The 20,991-nt window shown below is 38.2% G+C and overlaps 1 protein-coding gene across 1 annotated transcript; it reads right to left on the reverse strand.

Moving 5' to 3' along the window:
• Positions 1-4,659: 4,659 nt before the first annotated feature.
• On the reverse strand, positions 4,660-14,417 carry RGS1 (regulator of G protein signaling 1). Its single transcript, XM_063298409.1, has 5 exons — positions 14,225-14,417; positions 10,925-11,011; positions 8,609-8,670; positions 7,614-7,777; positions 4,660-6,291 (listed from the first exon to the last, which is right to left on the reverse strand). Exons 1-5 carry the CDS (start codon positions 14,317-14,319, stop codon positions 6,106-6,108), a joined length of 594 nt encoding a protein of 197 aa, XP_063154479.1. The 5' UTR covers positions 14,320-14,417; the 3' UTR covers positions 4,660-6,105.
• Between the last annotated feature and the right edge of the window lie 6,574 nt (positions 14,418-20,991).

The following is a 20,991-nucleotide window of genomic DNA, read 5'->3' on the forward strand; positions in this document are numbered from 1 at the left end:
TTTCCTTCTTATTTCCTTGTCTTTCCTAATCTTGGCCAAAGGTGTCCTTTGCTTTTTCTCTTAACAGAAGCTTTACCGTGTAGTTAGACAACCTTCAATTTCCTGTGCAGGGTTGAATTCCAACAGAACTAATCTATTGGTGGGCATAGCCCAGTAGTGTGTAGACAGGACTGAAGCATGCATGGGACCAGCATCAGAATTGAGTGGCCATCCATTCTCCTCTGGCAAATTGATTTCTTGCTCTCCCAAAACTGAATGTCTAGACAGGGGATAAATCTTTCCAGATCTGATAATATCACTTGCAGAGGCTTCTAAAATAGGGCAATGGTTCCCTGAGGCCTTAAGACTGTGGTTTCACCCATGTTGAAGTGATTCATATACTGGTTATGCTGGTGTCCTTAATAAGAATTGAACCAAGATTAGATTTGGAGAATGGAAAGACTGAAATGAGTCTGAGCTACAAGTGAAAATGGAAAGGGTGAAACACAACTGTTTATCTGTGGCATGGCAGGATTGCAAAGATGCAATCACAACAGCTTCCTTTTAATTTATGCCCATCATAAATGTCTAAGGAACAGAACAATACTCCTTGCAGTTCTGTTTGGCATCACTTACTGATTCCAAACACAGGTATTATTTTGAGAGTTTGACACTAGCTGTCAACAGGCACTGTGGCCTACTTTGGCAGAGGTTCTAGAATAAAGCAGATTTCAAGCTGAATGGATGTAAGCAAAAATGTAAATTGCTTTTGGAAGGTAATATTGCCATTGTAAATTACTCTTTGTTTTTCCATGAAGAATTCTAACCAGGCAGAAAGAGGCGGGCCTGATGATTAGCTTTGCCAGTTACTGACGTTCTTGATAAATAACCTCTACATTGTGTCTAGAGTTTTTAACAAGTCAACACCATGATATGTAGATTTGATGATGCAGCTCAGCCCAGTCCTACAATTCATCAGCTCAAAAGCTTTTGCCCTGCTTTTCCTGCACACATCAAATGCCTTCACAACTTGTAAATGCTGCCCAACGTCAGTAATGTACTGGGCTTTCTCTCAGGCTCTCAACAAGACTTTAGTTTTGCATTCTGGGGAAGTTGGAGACCAAATAATTTTTATTTATTTTTTTAAACTGACCCTTCATATTTGCTTTCTATTAAATTTTAAAGAATTGGGAAAATATTCTCTCTCTTCACTAAATTCAAGAAGTCCCAGAATCCTTCCATTTTTTGTATATCCATAGAGCAGTACAAATCTTTGAAGGTGGGCTTTCCCTTGACATTGCTTTGAGCAAGCAACCCTTCCAAAATCTCTTCCAGAGTAGGACAACCCCTTTGCTTGTGAAAGTTTGGGAGTTTCGAGCCAGTTCAGTGTAGTGGTTAAGGCACCAGGCTAGAAACCAGGGCACTGTGAGTTCTAGTCCTGCCTTAGACATGAAAAGTGGCTGGGTGGCTTTAGGCCCATCACTCCTCTCAGCCCAACTCAGCTCACAAGTTTGTTGTTGGGAGGAAAATAGGAGGAGGAAGGAGTATTAGGTATGTTCTTCAGTTATTTATAAAAATAATAAAGGTGGGATAAAAAAACACAAAAACAAGGTATGTGGCCATATTGTTTCCCTCTGCCTTGCTTCTGAGTTGAGGCTTCAAGCAATGCAGAGTACCAGGGGCATCTGCAGGGGGTAGGTGGTATGTCAAAGAAGTTGAGGTTGTGGTTGTGATTGAAGCTGTACCCTTTTTGTATGTGAGGTGCTGTGGAATGTACAAAGGGCAGGACTTCAATCATGCAATTGTGACTGCCATTTTGACCCTTTCCTCCACTGAAGACATCCCTGCAGAATACTTTGTCAAGGAAAATGTTCCATGTCTTCACCTTAGGAATGAGAAGCACTTCATCTCTTATGTGTAACACATCTTGTCAAGTTGAAGGCAAGCTGCTTCATGCAGGCCTGTGCAAACAACCTAACAGTGAAATATATGGCTGGCCCTACCTTTAGGCAGAGTTTGGATGTCATGAAAAAAAAAAAATCAATTCTAGTCATGTTTTTCCTAGTTTTGTAATTTTATTCCCAAAGTGAGGGAGAAGTTTTGGGGAGATGTTCTAATTTGTGTGCCAAAATAATAGACTGGCCAAAGGTAGTAAGGTATGTCTTGATTTTTCTAGGTGCTAGATGTTATCTGCTGTTCTGCTTCAGATAACAACAAGTTCTGGGATGATCCTAGTGTACTAATAAAGGCAACACAACAGTGAAGTAATATAAGTATTAAAAGGGTGAAAACAAAATGCTTTAATAGACTTAAAGATTTCAGAAAAGCAACCTCAATACAAAGTACCACAAAACATGAACAAACTGAAAGGATTTTGTCTCATAGCAAAATTTCAGTGTTCTGTGGTGTACTCTAGTGTACTGTAATGGTTTAAGTTTTGATGTGGGGCCAATTAGACCCACATCCATGTCTCCACTCGACCACTGACCTCATTGGATGGCTTAGAGTAGTCCCTCTCTGTCTCAGTACACTGTCACAGGATAGGGATGTTGGGATAAATTAAAGGAAGACCACCATGTTTGTTGCCTTGATCTTGCAGAGAAAGTATAGAATAAAAATGCTCAAATAAAGAATAATAATAGCAGGCCCAGTGCCAAGTGAACTTCTGAGGATAGTATTCCCAAGTGAGGGAACCACAACTCTATAAGCCCTAACTTATTAACATTACTAACGTTATCACTTCCAAAGATAAAGGGAGTTGAAGAAAGGCTTCTAATGAAAATGTTATTATATGGAGACAATTACGTGAGAATAAGCAGCTCCATGTAGTTTCTGGATCCCATGGATTCCACACTGTTTAAGGTTCATAAGGTTAAGGCAGACATCTTGAATCATACTGGGAAAGAGATCAGAAACCAAGATTATCTGTTATAAATCTGGCAAAATATGTTCTATCTTATTCCAGTCAGTGGTCAGATCACTTTATTTTGTGTTTACTATAGCCTGTAATATTAAAGAGCAGCCCCATATCCAATACAGATAGGATATTATCACTCCAGGAATAAGCATGCCCAAGCTATCTCTATCAGGAGAGAAACAGCATCAGGTAGCGTAGTGTTTCATGGGATTAGAATTACACGGCCAAAATTATGAACTTCCTCAAGATATGCAGTGATCTTTTGTTAAGAACATTAAATTTTCAGTCAATCAACCAATGTATTACCAATTTAAAACACCAGTTCAGTGGTCCCATAATTCCAGTTGAATCTGATGAAAAGGACAGTACATCATCAGCATACCGATGACAGTTCACTTCAAATTATCATTTCAGTCTGTGGTTTCTTGTAGCTGTTAAGCCTGATAGGAGGCAAAATATAACTCTGACAGATACCATAGCAAACTTTAGTCCCCCTTCTAGACAATTGGTCTAAGGAAAAAAAAAACAGGTCTGATTGAAAACTGCTTTACACATTTGCATTCTCAGGTTTCAGTTCTAAAAGTGAGGCAAGAAACTGATTGAAATGAGTCCAATCAAATCAGTGTTTCTGGAAATGAGTGGCAACTATCCACCTTATGTACAGGTGTAGATTTTCTTATGGTTCAGTCTTTCTTATGGTTAAGTTAATACAGCTGAGTAAGCAAGACATAAATTGGAAAGCTGGGAAAGGAAAATAACCCTGTAGATTCAGGAGATGTGTCATTATAAGCTATTTCCAATTGCTAAACACACTTGCATAATTCATTGCCATCCATCAAGCTTAACCGAGTTGGGTATTGTGTACTGCTTGCTGCTTGATATCCTTTTCAAAGTTGTTGTTAGTAACAGAGAAAAAATAGTTACTGAAGCACAAGTGACTGCAATATGTATTTTAATCCAGTGGTCATTAGTCATCAGTTTACAATCTGCAATACATTAAATATTAATACATCACTTACTATATGGCTGATATATACTTTTTTAAGTTTTAGCTTATATTCCCAGAAAATCAAGTTCCAGTCTATCAAGATTCACAGAAACAAACAATACATTCAGCTCCATAAAGCTATAGCTATCCAAATATATATTTTCAATGGGATATACTGGGGCTAGTAATGGTCATTTTAGGAGCTTGGCTTAACACACCTAAGCATAATGGCTTGGATCTGAGGTAAATTAAGTTAAGGAAGTTTGAACCAGCACGTACACATAAAGGTATCTGCCCCTTTCTCCTCTTTGTAGCAGTTTGTAGCTTCCGGAAAATCCCTTCTGGAAGGTAAGGAGGCTCTTCAGAACAATGTAGGGGAAGAAGGGAATTGTCCCCAAATCACATGAACTTTACTCCTAAATCCTTCAAGCACAATCTCACATGGTTCACAGCCATATGTCACTCGGTGAGCCAGTGTGTATGTTTGTGTATGTATCTGTGTATCAAGAGTTTATTTACTTTCATCCCGTAAACTTCTTTAAATTCACTAGCTGTAAGATGAAAGCTGCTGTCAGTTTGAAATATCAGTTCAGCAACTTATTTGCAGGGTGGCCACCCCTCATTTCTCTTGCAAGCAGAGTAGCATCTGGGCAAGTCCATTCCTGGATATATTTGGGGGATCTTCCTCCATTCTCCACAATTGTAATGAGACCGGAAGGAAAAGATAAGCCTCCTTATCTTCCAGAATGGATTTTCTTCATTCTCCACAATTTTAATGAGACTATGTGGATTTGAACCAAATGAGTGGCAAGGTTCTGATGGGCCATACCTCCACTACTTGACCCTTAATCAGCTGCAAAAAAACCCAGTAAGACTAGCTGGAAATATATCAGTCTGGTATTGTTTGAATTCAGAGCTCTGCCAGTAGAAGAACAAATAAATAAATCACAGTTCAGCTTTGCAGGGAGTGAGATGGAGGAGTTCTTGGGAATGAGGCCATGTGTCTGATTTTACAGAGGCCAGACCTGTCTTTGAAGGTATCCTCTATTTGAAGGACTGTCCAGTCCAAATCTTCTTGAAAGAGGAAGAACCCTTAGAAGGAAGAGCAGGAGCCTTGAAATAACTCAGCAGCATCAACAATCCACAAAGCAGATTGCGCGAGCGCACATGTCACTAACAGAAATATTTCATTAAATTATAGCATGCATGTATATATGTATCTCAGATCCGTACCCTCTCCTGTCCCTTTTTGGGATGATGCACTTCCCCTTTTTTCTTTTGAAGCAGTGCATAAAGGGTCACTTACTGCCTGGCTGTAGGCTTTTGTGTCTCTAGAGATGGCCACTTACTGTACTATGGGTAGATTTAACACACCATTATACAACTTGCAGCCCAACAAATTGCCCCTATTATAACCTGTTATATGCTTGAAAAACTCCCTGGTTTTGCTGCCCTGGGAGGAAAAATCTGTGGTTGATTGCCAAATGCAACAGTCAGGATTCTATAATTTGTGAATACCAGGTTGGTTTCCAAATCCTTTGATCAAGATTTCTGATTGATTATATGCCATCAAGCTAATGTCAACTCTTAGTGACCATGACAGAATTCTCTTGTTGTACGATATTCTATTTCCTAACATTCCTCATGCATAAATAATGCAATATCTGATAATGATTTGTGCTAAATTCAAAACTTACTTGTGGAGCCTAGATCAACTTGGGAATTGTTCATATATACACGTTTATCTCTTGAATCTATGCAAGTATGATTTGCATCAATTTGCCTGAGCCATGGAGCAGAAAATGAAAGCACAGCTTTGCACTTATTATACTCATTATATCTCACAAGCAATACCTTTCAAGGGAATCTGTTCATACATTTAGCTCTGCAAAATCAAATGCTGAAGAAGGAAATAATGCACATAATGTGAACTGCCTAAAATTAGTCTTGAGAGATGTGCAATCAAACTCAGAACTTTTCTCACAACAAGTGTGACCTGCAAGAATATTAGTAAGATATGACCAAGGCAGTATTGTCTCTCTTTCCTTTTATTCTGTCTTCTTTCTTCTTATAAAAGTATGTTCCAGGCAACTCATCTTGCTAGATTGCAGACTGTCTCTTGTTTGATAGTTCCATCATTTCCTTTCCATCCCAGTTCCAACAATCAACTGGTGTACTGAAGCACAGCCACACTTGAAGCTTCACAGCTGATCCTCAGTTCTCACTTGAGATAGTTGCTTTCAACCTTGTTTAGAAGGTTATGGTAGAGTTGAGATTTAAGGAATCTCGGATAAGAGTCTCTCTCCATCAATACATACACAAGTCTCTGAGCCTCATCAAAACTTGAAGGTGTGGGATCTTGAACCTCCTTAGCTACAGATTTTCTTATGTGAAAGTCAATGTTGACCTAGGGAGACCAAAATGAAACATCAGCATCTTTTTTTTTTTTAAAAACTATCCCATGGATGTAGTAATGTTTGAAGTACAAACTCAATGTTATTTTAACTATTGTGAAGCATTTACATATAAGTGTGGTTCCTACTTTAGATTTCTATTCATGTTAAGGAATTTTGACATGGTATCTTATAGGGGAGCCTTGCAATTTTAGGATTGTGGTCCAACATGACTAGAAACTACTAGGTTGGGGAAGGCATGTCACACTTCATATGGTAAACACTGGGTCATATGTGCATGCTAGTCTGAAACTTGTTGGTGATGGCCATTTCCCCCCCCCCCCCCTGCTCTTAGTAAATTCAGATGTTGCCACCTTTCCTTCCCCAAATTTCTTTTATTGTGCCTTCTCTAATATTAAAACTATATTATATTATATTATATTATATTATCAAAATATGGTCTAAATACCATTTATTTTCAGTTTCACTTTACTTATTTAACAATTGTGTGCTATATTATTCCATATTAAATAGTTTAAGTAATCTGATTAAACAGATTGGAATCCGCATTACACCTTTGAGCAGCTATTGAGAAATTAGATAAATCCCCAAACTGAGTCCATTGTTCTCACTGCACTGATATTGAAATATCTAAGCTATGCACCCCTGGAACTTCGGCATCTTAAAAAAAAAATGTTGGTGAGACTGATTTTAATTAATTAGTAAAACAAAAAGTCTAAATATCTTGGTCTTGCAAGGATAGTAACATACAAATATTTTATTATTAAATAATAACATTTAATGATACATTTAAGATCATGAGATGGACATATGAAGAAGCAAAGATCACTGATTTGTGGTTCTTTAGCACATATTCTATCGTATACTGCTGGGCATGTTTCTTCTTGACACTACATAAAGCTGAGCACAGTTTAGAAAACTGTCCTGTAATGTCTTCATCAGTAATACAAACAGCAATATAGTCACCCATAATTCAATGTACATATAACTGATACAGTTCAGACAGTTTGCAAGTAGCCTCCTTCATTAAGAAGAGAGGTTTGCATGTAATTGAGGGCTTATATCATAAATAGTAAATTAAATAATGATTATGGGATTCCATCCTTAACATAGGACAGTCAGACTGTTCATGATTGAGGAACCTCATCCTCACACAGGGGCCATACCGCCTTATTTTTCAAGATGAAAGAAATAAAAACACTGAAGTGCTACAAAATCAATCTAAGAATATTTTTGACCATGTGAAAATGATTCTATTAGAGCATGAATATTTCTGGACAATTATTCACAGTTGATTGATTGATTTAGACCTTACTTGTTTTCTAGCATCTGACTGGACAAACTCTTGATAAATCTTTTCTGCTTTGTCATGCAAACAATCAGCCTGTGTTTTCTTGTAATCTTCACATGCCAGCCAAAACTCAATGTTTTCATCACTGAATTCTGATTTCAAAAATTCTCTGAATGCCTCTTGACCACCTACAGTGAATAGAAACATCAACATGATTTCAGCCATTGTCTTAAATCAGGTGGGGAGACCTAATCTGAAGATATATAATATTGCTGGAAACTTGTAGTATAGGCATATTAGGAAATAGAAAGGAAAAGAGAGCACCAGAAAGTATATTGGGCTTTGACCACTTCGGTCCTCCTGAACTACTTTTGAATTCCTTTCTCATTCTACTCCATGCAGATTTGATGTTTTGGTCAAAATGGTGACTAAATTTATTAGTGGGTTATCCAAAAAGAGTCAAGTGATCAAACTGTGAGCAGCTTCCCAGTAAATTCAATCACTGATTATAGATAGGTTGAAATAAGAAAAGATGAACATCCTACCAATATTTTACAAAAATAATAGAACAGCTGGGATTAGCTGTTTTCTAGATGGAAAAATACTAGAAAGCTGCAAGCACATATCAGTAACCCTCTGCAATTTCTCATAAATGCAAAAGACAAAGAGGAGAAAAAAACCAATATTGTCTGATGTTGCTTCTTTAAAAAAGATCAGAATTAACAGAACTAATCAACAGATATACATAGTTACAGTCTCCATTAGTGTTAAGAGAATATGCTTTGGATGTACTGTATGTGCCCATATGTACATATGAAAAGTCATTAAACCCGGACTTACAATATTTGGTTGTATAAATGGAATTAGTTGTTTAAACATCTGAAGAAAAGGCAACATCAGTGCTCTGGAGTATGCTTCTCAGTCAAGGTGTATTTTATGAAAGTGACAGCTTCATTTTTCCAAGTTTCTTTCAAGATTATAAACTTTAAGTCACTAAACTGTTAGAAAGAAATGCTTACACTGGTTTGCCAGAAGCTTTTCTAGAGACTGGGACCACTGGATGACTTCTTTTGCAGAAAGCCTGAAATGACATAAAAAAACCCAAACTGTTTGAAATAGAGAGGCCTCCCCTGGAAGAGACATACATTGATGTATGTGTTTGGTGTCTGTGCAGTGACAAGCAGAAAAAGACATTTTTTTTCCCCACCATTTTTAAAAGGTATATATTAACTATACATTTTAATGCTTCTTATTTATTTAATCACCATCTATCCCGTCTTTCTCTTCAACAGAGTATTCTATCTGGATAATGCATATATAAAAACAAAGCAAAAAGCAAAATCTAAAAAAATATTTTTTAAAATGAGTACTAAAATGATTTACTATGGAACTATAGTTGGCAGAAAACATATCAGTGAGAAATGCGAGCATAATATGGTATATTTATAAATCATGTTTACATCCTATCTTCTTCCCCAGAATTGGCAATACTCTGCATGGTCCATTGAACCAGTGTTGCCTTGTGTTACTGGTAACAATTCCCCATCTGAGACTTTTCCCTAGGATTAAATGAAACCAAAAGTGGAGGCCACAGTACTGGAACTAGGGAGGAGAATCAATATCTCTCCCCACTCTATTTATACACTTCACAACTGGTTTTTAAAAGCAATTTAAAGAAACAGGAGTTTCACAGCTGTCCAAAATATTCTTCAGTTTGACTTGAAAATTCTTTGAACTGAGCCTTAGAAGTAGCTCATTTGTTACCAGCCTCCATTTTCTCCAGCAAATGCCATAGCTGGGTGGGGATTTGATGCCATAATTCGATAGATCAGCACCACACGCCACCCACTGTTACATCCTATTGACAACCTACTGAGATCATTAACTGAGATTAACCCAAACAAAAGTATATATTAATACTGAAACCAGCTATGAGAAACCTTTGATTCATTCGGGATATTGTGTCAATATTACAACATCATACTGACCATCCTATCTGATTTTAAACCTGTTCTGTAATATTCTACCCTGCCTTCACTGACCCAGCCTCCTGTTAAATCATCATAGAATAAGCCTAGAAGATTATATTGGGAATAAGATTGCCATTAAAAAAAAACTGCTGTCATTATTGTGCTTTGAAGAGTTGTTAATCAACAGATATTGGGGAAGGATGGGAAAAGTAATATTGGAAATCAATGGCAGTATTAACTGGTTGGCAGATGTCTTGTGGAGTGCATGAATGTGGGCCGATCTATGTGTATGGTTGAATGGAAGAGAAACTGATTTGGATCACAATTGTAACAGTTGAAAAGGAAGATTCAACTCCTCCATAGTGATCCCTGGAAAAGTCCTCCACCCCCACAGTTTCAAATAACAATATATTAATGATCAAGGAAGCTTTTTTGCTCTTTTATCTATGTAATAAACCTGATATACTGCAGACATTATCTCAGCAGTATACAATAAAATGAAAACAAATAAAATAAAATAAAATAATAAAGTAAGCCCATCATAAAATAGTATCTTGGAGATTTATTTGGAGTGTAGCAACTGGGGTGATGGAAGGATTTGGAGTGTAGCAACTGGGGTGATGGAAGGATTAATATTTGGAGTGTAGCAACTGGGGTGATGGAAGGATTAAAACTTGCCTCCCCCCATGTTGGATTGGAGGTCTTTGTGTTCAATATTATTTTTTAAAAAATCTAATGCAAATGATAGATATAAATAAATCTAACAGATGTGGGCTGCAGAATCCTGAAGAGAACTGGATGGCAGCACTGAGGCACAAACACTCTAATCTCAATGTTTGCAGCTCAGATCTGGTAGCACTACCTTTAAAATCTTGCATAATTAGGTCTTGGGCCTCATACTAGCAAATGCAGGGTGGGATGGAAGAACCGTGCTCTGCCTTTGTTGGAAGTTGGGGCAATATGTTTTAGGTAACATGTACTGCATGTCTTAAGCTAGCCTGCTGCCATCAGGTATCCTTTATTAATCTTGTAAGATTTTACTGCCGGTCCTCTTAGTTCAATGGATAGGATGAAGGATCATCATTTTGTCTCTTGACTTAGCTGGCAAAAGGTCTTTTGACCAGCTTACAGAGACAGCTTTTTAAGATTGCCAAAATAAGTCTTACTTACTAATCATTCCTAATTTTTGCCCACTCCTCTTTGGCACTAAAAGATGCACAGAGTCAGTTTAGTGCATTCATAATTGTGAAATAAATGGGGGTACTTTTACATTTGAGCATTCACATGGTATGCATGTGCTTTCTTTACATATCTTTGTTTGCCCTATTTTATACTGCAATTAGAGCAATATAACTTGATACTTACATTACATCTCTTGAGCTGGAATATTTCATGTCAGCTGATTCAATGGATGGCACAAGACCCATCAAATAATTTTTCGCTTCCACACCCCTAAAACAAATGATAGAATATATTAAGTCATTTATTGTGAATAAATCTAGCAGTCCTTTATACAGATATGTCAACAAAATCCCATCCCAAGAAAGTGGTAATATAAGAATCTGAGAGAAATACACTATTCTTATGAGCCTTCATGGAGTAACCATTTTGTGCAAAAGATAGCAACTAATGTCAATGTCAGAATATTTCTGATCTGTACCAGTTTCTTACAATAAGATGGTTAAATCATATCTCAATAAAAAGATGGCTAAGATGGCTTGGGGATCCTTTCAAACTCCAAATAAACATCTGGAGAAGCAAATTCTATGATTCAAATTAATCAAACTGCATTGCTGTTCAGCCCAATTTGCTCAGAACCCAAAGAAAGTACAGAAATATACTAAGCATTCCCCCTGATTTCCTCCCTTAGCTTATTTCTAAGGAAATAAGTTTGATGTGACTTTGGCAGAACTAAATTAATTAAAATTCTTATGTAGCAATTTATCCCTATAGAGTCCTAATGCTAAACATTTTAATTTGTTGATTAAATGTAAATTTGTGGATATGAATTTAACAAATAGCCTAGGGCACATTTTAATTAATGGAAACTGCAAGCTAATCATTTGCTTCTTTATTCATTAATAAATAACACTAATTCCAGTGGGACTTCTTTCAAGGTTAATATATAGAGAGCAGGTTTAAAAGTGTTTTATAGTGGGTGGATGGCTTTCTACAACTTTTATGAAGTCCACAATTACTTTATTTTGCATATCTTCTCATTTAAGGCCAGTCTTTGTATTCCATGCTGTTCTAGGGCCTGGCACTTGATCCTTCATGAGATATATTTTTTGATCAATAAAATGCACCTCATGAAGTAGAAGTCCCAAAGGCTGAAAAGATCTCTTCTGATGTCCAAGGCTTACACTTATCAGCTGCTATCATGGAAGAATGGCAGTGGTGGCTCAGAGAATTCTCTTGGAGATGGAGCATCACTGGCAGGTTGCATCACTACTAAGGCTACCAGATTTGGACTACCAGAATGCATATGGCCATTAGTTGGCAGCAAAGAGTTCTTTATATCTCTTTGCTATCATCTAGAGCAGGGTTTCTCAACCAGGGTTCTGTGGAACCCTAGGGTACCTTGAGAGGTTACTAGGGGTTCCCTGGGAGATCATGATTTATTTAAAAAAAAGCTTCAAATTCAGGCAACTTCAGATTAAAAAGGTAAGTTTAATTATTTTTAGTTTAAGAATCCTGTTAATGCATCTATACAGGCCTACACATGAAACAAATATAACAATTTTGTAACTTCTGGCCTATATTTGAGCCTGAATATGCAGGGGTTCCTCGAGGCCTGAAGAATATTTCAAGGGTTCCTCCAGGGTCAAACGGTTGAGAAAGGCTGATTTAGAGGTTGCCTTAATCTGTACATACTGAGGTTGTCTGCTATGCTCACCCACAACCCTGTTCTACCTGCCAGTCCACCCTCACTGCTCTAGGCATATGTCTAGGTTCATCTATGTGCACACCTCAGCCCTTCAGCACACCATGACCAGGTTTGGGTATTTTTTTTAAAAGGTCGAAGGCCTTGTCAAGGACCCTTTGCCTGAGGATCCCAAGGTGGTGGCCAACCTTGCCTTGACTAAATCTTTTCTACTATTGTCTCCCTTAGTTCTATACTGAATATGAAGTCAAATCAGGAAAGGAATGGAGGAAGAAGAGAAATGTATTTTTATGATTAATAGTTGTGACTTCTAATCTATTTATTTATTTATTAAATCTATGTATTTATTAAATTTAAATTTAAAAGGATACCCAATTCCATATAGACTCTGGGTGGTATTCAACACTGTAAGAATAAAACGAAGAACAATGTGCATCCAGAAAAAAGAAATCACGCTAACATACAAAAACCCCTATGCAGCTACACTAACCAAGACCTGGGGAAACAACCAGGTTTTCATTGAGCAGGTTTTCAGTCATATGGGTGGGAGTCATGTATCTCTCAGAGGGCAGGAGGTATGGCAGAGAAGTTGCACTTCTTGGATCCTGACAGATGCCACTGTTTACTCAATGGGATCCAGAGCACTCCCATTCTGCCTGATCATACAGGACAGGCAGAAACTATCAGAGACAGGTACTCATACATGAGAAAGTGCTAAGAAAAGAAGGGGGAGGTGGCACAACAATAATTTCCATCTGAGAAAGAACTGAAGACTTTTCTTTCACAAAAAAACATTGCCCTGTTGAACTGGCATTTTGCTGATGCTTTAGCTAAGACCACAAAAAATGCCTAGGGGAGCAACTGTGTCTCTAAGCTGGAAAAGATGCTCTGGCGTGTGCACACACGCATGCACGCACACACACAAACACACAAACATATATTCTGTACTGATTCATATGAACACTGACATGTTGATCCCTTCCAAAAACTGAATGCTGCCTATATTCTTCTAAGAAATAAAAGTAGTGACATTTTTTTTTTAAAAGGAAGCTGCTTATTTCAAAGATTTCTGTACTGACTTTGATTGGTATGACATTTATTCAAACCTCATACCTTCATATGAACCCTAAACATTGGATGTTTCTGTAATGATTGCCTATCCTAAAACACCGTCAGACCCATGAACAGGTTCATAAAGATATCTGATCTATTAAAGAATAGTATGCAGGATCAGAAAGAAAGCTGAGAATGGAAAAAGTGCGCCAAATGCAAACTAAAAAACCCTCGGTACAAACGCGATCCCTCCCACTGTAGAATCTTCCCAGGCTCACAATCCCAGGTGCTCCTAACGGCTTCTGATGGTCCGTGGGAAAAGTCCTTGAGCAGAGCACATAACCCAAACACATTCCATTGAAATGAACATAGATACAGAGCTTGGCACAAGGTTTCACAGCAGCTCCCTCCCAACAGAAACGCGTGTTAGCACCATTAGGTTGGTTTAAACAGAACTGGTGACTCATTTTTATTTGGGTTACTGAGCAGAAACTCTAACTCCTTGGTATCTATTGATCGTCCAGAATTTGCACACAGATCTGATCTTTGGAATTCTGACTGGATGTTTGGATTCCTGCCTTGAAACAAACAGGAAGGCTCCAAAACAGTTGGAGGTTAAGCTTTTGCCAATCTGGGGTCCAAAACCCAGTCATGTGATCTGTGTAGAAGAAACTTCTCCTAAGTAAGTTTTTGCTTAAAATACATTTCAAAAGAAAAGATGCACTTACAAAGCCTTCGTCTTCTTGCGGTGATCTTTGCTGTCTGAAATCTCGCATTTCTTTATTTCAGTTGAAGTGGTGTGCCACATAAACAGCCGAGGCATTTTTAGTTTTCTCTCTCCTCAGATTGTAATGCTTCTACAGTCCTAACATGCAGAGGTCTGACCTCTTGCAGTGCTGATGGCTTTATATAGTGACTCATATCACCTGTCTTGTAAGAAAGAAGCTTCTTTCCCACAAGCAGAGATACTTCCTTTTTTTTTTTAACTGTCTGATGACATACGTAGACATTGGGACTTAAAAAAAAAACCACAAACTATTTGTTGCTGTTAAACTAGATGGGACAGGTTTCAGAAGTTAAACATTTTTTTTTAATTCTTTCCTGCAGGAGTTCTTTACTTATTTACAGTCAAAGACCAAAACTGTTATACAATACAAATAAACATAGATAAAATACTATTAATCTTATATACTGTATACCTAAGTAAAAAGCTGGAGATTTTACACACACACACACACACACAAACACATGAATGATGAACTACAATTTATTTAACTACAGTATATTCAGAATTAATTCACTATGAGTTAATACTTAGGCCCAAGTCCTCCTTATAGCAATTGCCACTGAACAAAACTTAACCACCTTTTTAGAAATGTTCAAAAGAGCAGTCCACTAACAGGTGATATACAGTAGTTTTCCTTATCTAGAAAATACTTGGAATATTTTGGAATTTGATTTAGACATTTGTCTTGCAGGCTGTATGCACAGAAGTAATAGCAGCACTTAGCTGAGCCTTTTTTTTTTTTCCTAATCTGTTCAATCATGTTGAATTATTGGAAACTGCCTGGACACGTCCCTGCAGTTTTCTTGGCAAGGTTTTTCAGAAGTGGTTTGCCATTGCCTCCTTCCTAGGGCTGAGAGAGAGTGACTGGCCCAAGGTCACCCAGCTGGCTTTGTGCCTAAGTTGGGACTAGAACTCATGGTCTCCTGGTTTCTAGCCTGATGCCATAACCACTACACCAAACTGGCTCTTAGCTGATCTCAAAATGCTGAGGTTGGGCCTACATCAGCAGGAAGTCTGTAGGGTCTTGACTAGACTGGGAAGTCAAAAACAACTCCAGGTCATGGCAATAGAAAACCACTTCCATACTGTTGCCAAGATATCAACACAACACGGCCATGTTCTTTATCTTTTCTTTTTAACAAATAGAGAGGTTTTTCACATGTAGGTGCTCACAGTACTACAGTGGTTGGGGCAGTGAAGAGACGTAGGAAAAAGTCTTAAAGTGGGTGAAGACTAGCTTCTAGTTCAGAGCCTTTAGCTACTACACCAAACTGGCTTTCAATTTTAATTCAGTTCATTTCTATATATGTGGATCATGTCAGAGATGGTGCAGTGGTTAAAGAGCTGGAGTAGAGAGGACAGACCCAGGTTCTAGTTCTCCCTTAGGTACAGAGGCCAGCTGGTTGACTTTGGGCCAGTCACTCCTTCTTAGCCCTAATCAGCATCAGGCTCTGTGGTGAGCTGGTTGAAAAATAAAACTCATGACATCATGCATTGATAGTTTTGCTATAAGAACTGCAGTAAGTGCAACTAATAGACTCTGCAACCAAATTGGGCAAACACTTGGAATAGCAAAATATGTGGACCTTGTGAAATTTCAGCCTCAAGGGGTATCAAACTACAGAAGCACTTTACAGATTTTTAAAAGCAGGGCCTTTCATCAGCAATTTTCCAACTGAGTCAGTTCACCTTTTGAGAAAAGGAGGCAACCTGTTTCCATCTCTAATGCAGACTGTGATAAAATTATACTTTTGAGTGTGGAGGAGGTAGTGATATGAAGGAGGCGTGATGTTTCAAGGCTTCAGTTTTCCCCTCCTTTCTATCAGGAGGTTAATTTATTTATTTTTAGCTTTAAATAGAACAAGAGGGATCCCCCCCCCTTTTTTTCCCCTCTGGCATTTTTTGCATCCCTCTCTCAGGCTAGGTATGCATGTTCATAGGAATGCAGATGGATATTATTTATTTATTTTGGCCCTTCCTTTTCTCCTTGAGCTTATGGCAGTATGTATAACACCTTCTCCTCAAATGTTTCCCTACCACATCAGTGTTGAGGCAAGTTGGACTGAGTTTCCAATAAGCTTCCATACTTGAGGGGGGATTTGAATCTGATGCCCTCAGCCCTGGTCAAACACCTCAACGCTCAACCACACTGACTCTTTGAAATGAGTTGACAGAATCCCAATATGTTAGAATGAACGGAAATATTTGTCCTTGTAGAGTATGTGTGTAGGTGTGCGTGCCTGTGTGATGTTATGTAAAGTATAAAAATAGAAGAACAAGGGGTGGCCTGGAACAGAACCATTTTGTCACTGATATTCCAGATTTTTATTTGTAGAAAGTTGCTTTCTTTTTCTTTTAATATTGGGAAGCATTAAAACGTGATCTCCCTAACTTACCACACAAAGGGATAGCAATACATTTCACAACCTCACGCTTCCCCATGTGTAGAAAAAGCATCCTTTTATAAGGACAACTCTTTTGGAGATGTGTCTCAGTCGCCTTCTGTTTCATCTAATAATGAAATGAGTTTCAGTTTCCTTTAAATGTTTGGCTCACATAAGTAAAAACCTGCATTTTCTCTTTGCCGATCAGATCCAGCCACATCCACTTCTAAGAAGTCACCTGGTTTTACAGTCTGAGTTTTGCTGTGAAATCAGCAAATTATGTTTCAAGAACCAATGCTGTACAGTCTGATGTTTTGGTTATCATATGCAAACATTATTCTTCTTTGCTGGAAATTCCTACAGATAGGCCTTAACCTGCAAATGAGTGTTGTTGTTGTTTTTTTGAACAGATCTTGTTCCCTCAAAGGACATGGCAGTTTCTCTATAACCAAGCGTGGATTGACAGAAGCTAACTGTGTGATTTCTGTATATTCTGACTTTGTGCTGTGGTCTGCCAATTGTTCAACAGCAACTTTTGTTTGTTTTGCAATACCAGGACATCCAGAAAAGGAGATCTAGTTAACAAGTGCTTGGGAGGAAGAAGCCACTTGCTGTGCAGGCCATGTGTAACTAGAATGGGGAACATTTTTTTTTAAATACATATATTTTTATTAGAATATTTTATTAGAATAGAGGTATAAAAAATGAAAAGAAAAAGAAAAAAAATAGGAAAGAGGAAAAAAAGGAAAGTGAAAAAAGAAAGCCTAGAATTTTGACTTCTGCCCTTCCTTCTATTGAGTAATTGCCATCTTACTCTTTCCTCTCCCTCTTTAACCCTTTCTAATCCCCAAATCCATAAATCATCAGTTCTGTCTTTTCTTCTTTCAGCAAAAAGTCTATATAAGGCTTCCAGACTTTTAAAAAATCTTTATTGTTTTTTTCCCTGTCCAAACTGATCAGTTTTGCCATTTCCACAAGCTCTGTCATGTTAGAATCCAGTCCTCTACCATGGGTATTTCATTATTTTTCCATCTTTGTAATCTTGCCACAGTTACCACATACAATATTAGTTTCCCATATCTCTTTGCTAGTTCAGCACCCATAAAACTGGAATGGGGAACACCTTGAGAGTTCCACCTTCCTCTTGAAATAGTGATTAGTGGAGCATCAGGTAGCTATTTGAAGTTAAAGAAAAATGGAGATTGAAGGGAGATTCTTTCTGTTCTGGAAACAGTAATATAATAGGACGCTTAATGCTGCTGCAAAAGAAAATTGCTTTTTGCAATAAGTCTCTATTACAGGCCACTGTAAATCAGTGGCTTATTCAGATATAGGAGCAATGATGTGTGATAGCAGTACTAGCCAGAGAGTTGAAATCAGGAAGTGTGGGAAGCCAGGGAGGTGCCAGTGTAGTGGAGATATATGCTACAATAGTCAACAACAGTAACACCATCACAGTCATAAGTTAAACCTAGAAACACTCCCTGCTCAATAAATTAAATTAAATTAAATTAAAATCTAAAGACATTCTAAATCTGAGAATAAGCTAGACAAGCGTATTTCTCTTTCAGGGAAAAAGAAAAAAAATGGCAAATTAGAGGATAAGTTTTAGCTCAGTACTGATTAAAATAAGTCTTCTACATGTGTCATCAGTCTGGGGTTTACAGTTGGAAAGCACATGTCCGACTCAGTTCTGTGAAACCCCGTGCTTTTTATCAAGGTACCAGACATGTGAATAATTAAAACAAAAAGAAATAAAAATCCGGATATGCCACCTGCTGTATGAGTATGCAATATGATTTCCTGTAGTTTGATGTATTGCTGTACAGGAAGCTCATGCAGATAACCAGCTGCAAAGACTGTGAAAAATAGATGAAGTTTTTTTGTGCCAGGTTTTATGCAGAAAACAACAGGATATCAGTTCTTACAGTGCCCAGGTATTGCTGAGAAATCCAGTCTCTTTAGATAGTGTGGAAACTGATGCTAGGGTTCCAGGAGAAACAAACCAAATTGTTTAAGATTCCCTGTAATTATAAAAACTCTACCATGAAAGAGTCTGTCTGCTGAGTGAGGCACTGCATTGCCTTTGCTTCAAGTTCACATACCCAATTCTGCCTCATTTCTCACGGGCAATATTATTAACTGAGTCAGTTACTACTAGAAAAACGTCTGCACTGATACTTTTGGGAACAGTTAGCCTTTGCTGTTCAGATGTTAGATTGAAGTCTACCAACCTTTTGTAATTTACACGAAAGGATCCCCAGTTGTCAGATGCTTGGGAAACACTACCCCTTAGCAGATGTTCAAAAATCCAAAGTGTGGAATGCTCCAGTTAAGTCCTGTCTTCTGCTGATGTCACTGCTGAGCCGTTACAGAAAAAAAAATATATATATCTGAATCCTGGGAAAGTTGAAAGTACAGGAAAGAAACTCGGAAGAACTCTGCCTTGATTGTGTTAGGTATAAGTTGAAGTAGAGAGGTGCTTTAACAAGCTTTCAAGATTCTGTTTCCTGCATTAACGTACATTCCTAGATTCTTAGTGACTCCTGTTTCCTGATTTGAGTTCCTCAAAGGACTGACAGTCACTTAAAATCATCTGTAAACCTGCATTATGAAATGTTTACCTCATGTAGAAGCCCATGTGGCATACATGTGAAGGACTGGTTCCTGCACAGAAAAAAAAAACTGAGTTATATTTGGGGGTGAGGATGGGAAAGGGCGAATGTTCCAGATGGTGAATGTTCCAATGTTTTGAATACCTGAGTAAGGCTACTGACTGATCAGAATGGGATAATCATGATCTTGGATGATTTCCAATTGCCTGGAGTTACAATAGTTTATCAAAATTCACCAATAAAAATTTTAGGAAGAGGGAAGATAGGTGAGTCTACCTCAGGGGTCCCCAAACTCTTCAGTTCATCAACCCCTTCATGAAGTCTCAGATTGTTTATCAACCCCCAAACGTTTATTATATGAAAATAATTTAATAAATATTACTTTAACTAATAGTACAGGTAGTCCCTGACTTGATGCTGATGCTAGGGAGAGTGGAAGGCAAAAGGAAGAGGGGCCGACAAAGGGCAAGATGGATGGATGATATTCTAGAGGTGACAGACTCGTCCCTGGGGGAGCTGGGGGTGTTGATGACCGACAGGAAGCTCTGGCGTGGGCTGGTCCATGAAGTCACGAAGAGTGGGAAGCGACTAAACGAATAAACAACAAAGTCCTTGACTTACGACCACAATTGTGAGCGGAATTTCAGTCATAAGTTGTTGCAGTCATAAGTCAAGTCACCATGTGACTGGACCCAATTTACAACCATTTTTATGGAAGTCATCAAGCAAATCACAGGTTGTTAAGAGAATCACCATGGCCATTAAGCAAATCTAGCTTCCCTGATCAATGTTTTTTGCCATTTTTTGCTGGAAACTGGCAAAAAAGGTTGCAGATTGCAATCACATGACCGCAGGATGCTGTGACTGGTTGTAAATGTGAGCTGGTTGCCAAGTGCCCAAATTACATAACTATGGGGGTGGTATGATGGTCATAAGGGTGAGTACTGGTTGTAAAGCACTTTTTCTGAGGCCATCATAACTTTGAACTGTCATTACATCCATGGTCATAAGTTGAGGACTACCTGTACTACAAATAATAATAACAACAACAATATCAACCCCTTGGATAGTCCCATCAACCATTGGGGAGTCAATATTGACCACATTGGGGAACCCTGGTCTACCTAGTTGTTATTATCATACATAGAGCTGTGTTACATAGAGCTGATCTGCATGATCAGGCTGCCCCAGCATGAATATAGGCCACTACTGTTTCTCAAGGTCAAGAACCTACAATGTCATCCTCTACCTGCCCTCAATACACTATAAAGGCAGCCTCCACTTATCTTTTCCTGCTCCACATCAAAAGTAGTGTTTTCTGACTTTTGCTTATTAATTTCACCTGTGGCATTTCATTTCACTTCAGACACATTATGCAAAGAGCTAGCTCTCTGGAGAAGCCTCTAAGCTGGGAAAGGTGGAAGGAAAGAGAAGAACATTATGACTAACAGCAAAGTGGATGGAGTCAGTTACAGTGGTGATGAGTACCCCACTGGAAGACCTGAAAGACCAGGTTAGGGATAGATTGTCATGGAGAAAATCTATGTGGTTTCTAGGAGTAAACAACTTGATGGCACATAACCAATCAATTAATTTCATTTCACTGTTAGGCAAACATCTCCACTTGAACTGGCTGCTATGTGTGTGACAGGAATGTTCCCCCTACTCTCCAGTAATTTTGTCCTGGGTTGCTGGACTGGTAAAATGGT

This window comes from Candoia aspera, chromosome 3 (genome assembly GCF_035149785.1).
Source record: "Candoia aspera isolate rCanAsp1 chromosome 3, rCanAsp1.hap2, whole genome shotgun sequence".
NCBI classification, from domain to species: domain Eukaryota; kingdom Metazoa; phylum Chordata; class Lepidosauria; order Squamata; family Boidae; genus Candoia; species Candoia aspera.

Bases quoted from the DNA above. Each gene is read 5' to 3' on its own strand.
- RGS1 (XM_063298409.1), bottom strand. From the start codon at position 14,319: ATGCCTCGGCTGTTTATGTGGCACACCACTTCAACTGAAATAAAGAAA. The intron at 11,012-14,224 runs GTAAGTGCATCT...CATTTGTTTTAG, and splicing joins CGCAAGAAGACGAAGGCTTT to GGGTGTGGAAGCGAAAAATT. The intron at 8,671-10,924 runs GTAAGTATCAAG...ATGTCATTTCAG, and splicing joins TCCAGCTCAAGAGATGTAAT to GCTTTCTGCAAAAGAAGTCA.